Here is a 2,441-nt window from a genome sequence, read left to right as displayed (position 1 = left end):
CTTTTTCTAATAAACACTAAACAGTTGTTGAGATGTCAACACTAAACAGCAACAACTTTAATAATAAAAAAGGGACAATAATAATTAAATTTAACGTTATGGTATTTTTCCAGCAGCTGCATTGTCTCCAGTACTTGCAACTGCTTCTTTCAAGATCTTCCATGTTGTTCCTTTAACTTGATCCTTTCTTTGCAACCATTTTTGAATAGTTTTTTCCAGATAATCTTCGGAATCACCATTTGTTTTACCAATTGTATCAAGTGTCGGCGCAATGAGACCCAGAGATAGTCCTAAGCTCCTCCATTTTGTAGGACCAAACATTGCTTTATTTAAAGCATTTAAAACTTTCTCGACATCACCTACATCTAATGAAAGGAAATGATAATGTATAATGTGTACCTAATGTTCTCCTATGTACTTAGTTCATTTGGGTTTGTCTGTGTAGTTGTGGGTTCACTGGGTTGTGGTGGAGCAGAAGAGATAGCATCAGTTGGTACTTGTGATGTAGCAGTTGTGCCTAAGATATTAGTAAAATAAGTTTTACTAATACAAGACCTTAATTGTGTTACAAGTCTCTCCGTTATTGGTTTTTAATAAGAGACAAGTACAATTAATTTTAAACTAAATTGAAAACAAGTTAGTTTTAAAGCACAAACAATGGATGCTTAAATTAAATGACACATATATAGATTTATAGTTATTTAAATTGCTGCATGCAATCTAATTATGTGTATGTATTTGAAGATCATGCATGTTTTTACTTAATAGCTTTTCCCTCATGCCTGATCCAAGTTTCTTTAGTTCTTCATTATCCACTTTTTTGCTTTCAAACACATCACATATCTTTAGTAAACATTGGGCAGACTTGTCATTATCATCTACATCTATTTTTTCAAAAAGATTCATAGCTAGGGCATCTCCTCTCTTATTATCATCGAGATTATGTTGTGTTTTTATTCGACCAATCTCTCCTGGAGTAATCAGCTTGTTTGCAAAGAGATTACCAGTAACATTAGTGAAGTTTGGCTCTTTTCCAATCAATGGAAAAATGTCACCATACTTCTCCCGAAAGATGTCAGCTGGAGTTTCACCTGTGCACATTAAAAAGCAGATTAGATTAACCTTAATATCAACTGAATTAAAGATGAGAACACAAGAAAAGCTAAGGTCAAATGATAAAAGATGAGGAACTGGGATTGGCATTAGCCCGGTAATCAGTTGGCATTTCCTGTTTAGTTTAATAAACTCCTTATCACTATCATTTTATTTTAATATTTATGATCTATTCACATTTATTATTTTAAAAGGCTTTCAAGTACTTTTCTAGCATTTGCAGCAGCATAGCCTCCTGTTTCCATCCTTTCCTGTCTCCATGTCAAAATCTGCCATGTTCCACTTGTTTAGTTCATGCTAATGTAAAATATAAATATAAAGGGGTGGTTATTTTGGCCATTCATTACAACTGTTTTTAAACCTAGGCTCTTCTCAATTGCTATCAGTGCTGTAAAGCTATAGCATACTCTTTAATATAGCAGTGATGGGCTTAGCAGGCATAGTGGTACTGCTGCCATTATGTACAGATTTATCAAAAGGGAGTATCAGTGGTAGGTTGTCTGTAGCTACTGTGGGAGTGAGAATTGATAGTAGAAGTAGATAATACTTTTATATACAGTACACTACTGTATAGTTATATAGTAATACTAGTGATACCGTACTATCACTAGTATGCAACTATGCATATTGAAGTTGATTATTTATTATATATTTATTCAGCCATAAACAGTTCCTGGAATGGCACATATGTACATTGCTATGTGGGTTTCCAATATGGATGCACTGCCACTGCAGGGTAAACCCATTGGTTATGTATATAGTGTGTGAAACTAGGGCATCAAAGGCTGAGATAATAATCTTAAGCCTCACCTGATGTATAGAGTGGTATTTGCATATTGATAAATGGGCCAGGTCACTGAGATTAGGACTGATGATAAATTAGTAAGCTTATAGCAGCTGTGAGTAACTTGAGCCCTGCCAGGTGGCCTGACCTTGGGCTTGACCGTAGTAGGACTTACCCACAGTTGCTATACTAATATGGTTATCAGACTTATCACTTTCTTTTGATTGTACTAGGAATATCAAAGCTTAAAATGTATTTTATACACTTTGATTTATATTGCAAAGAGTTTCGTATTTTAAGCAGGCGCATGGTCCATATCAAATGGAAAATGGGATTGTAACAATTTTAACAAATACTCACAGCACAGTAGTACATAGTAACATAGATATAATACACAGACCTGTGTGTATTACAGTTTATGTATTATATCTATGATGGTAAGTACTACAATAAGTACTACGATGAAACTTTAACTGGTGTGATCTTTTGAATTCTCAGAGTGTCAATATCATCATGGCCAGCAGTTTATAGTGATGTGAGTTTA

General features: G+C 34.2%; 1 protein-coding gene across 2 annotated transcripts; it reads right to left on the bottom strand.

Annotated features, from left to right (window-relative positions):
• On the bottom strand, positions 1-2,412 carry LOC109582578 (uncharacterized). Of its 2 annotated transcripts, none has more exons than XM_019997339.1 (4): positions 1,924-2,412; positions 762-1,091; positions 419-517; positions 1-365 (listed from the first exon to the last, which is right to left on the bottom strand). In XM_019997339.1, exons 1-4 carry the CDS (start codon positions 1,946-1,948, stop codon positions 97-99), a joined length of 723 nt encoding a protein of 240 aa, XP_019852898.1. In that variant the 5' UTR covers positions 1,949-2,412; the 3' UTR covers positions 1-96. The 2 variants fall into 2 exon arrangements, with proteins under 2 accessions (XP_019852898.1, XP_019852897.1); XM_019997338.1 differs by having other exon boundaries at positions 762-1,266; positions 1,320-1,966.
• Positions 2,413-2,441: the final 29 nt, after the last annotated feature.

This window comes from Amphimedon queenslandica, unplaced genomic scaffold, assembly GCF_000090795.2.
Source record: "Amphimedon queenslandica unplaced genomic scaffold, v1.1 AMPQUscaffold_13375, whole genome shotgun sequence".
In the NCBI taxonomy this organism is placed as follows: Eukaryota; Metazoa; Porifera; class Demospongiae; order Haplosclerida; family Niphatidae; genus Amphimedon; species Amphimedon queenslandica.
The sequence above is the reverse complement of the archived record's forward strand: the minus strand, read 5'-3'. Positions and strand labels throughout refer to the sequence as shown.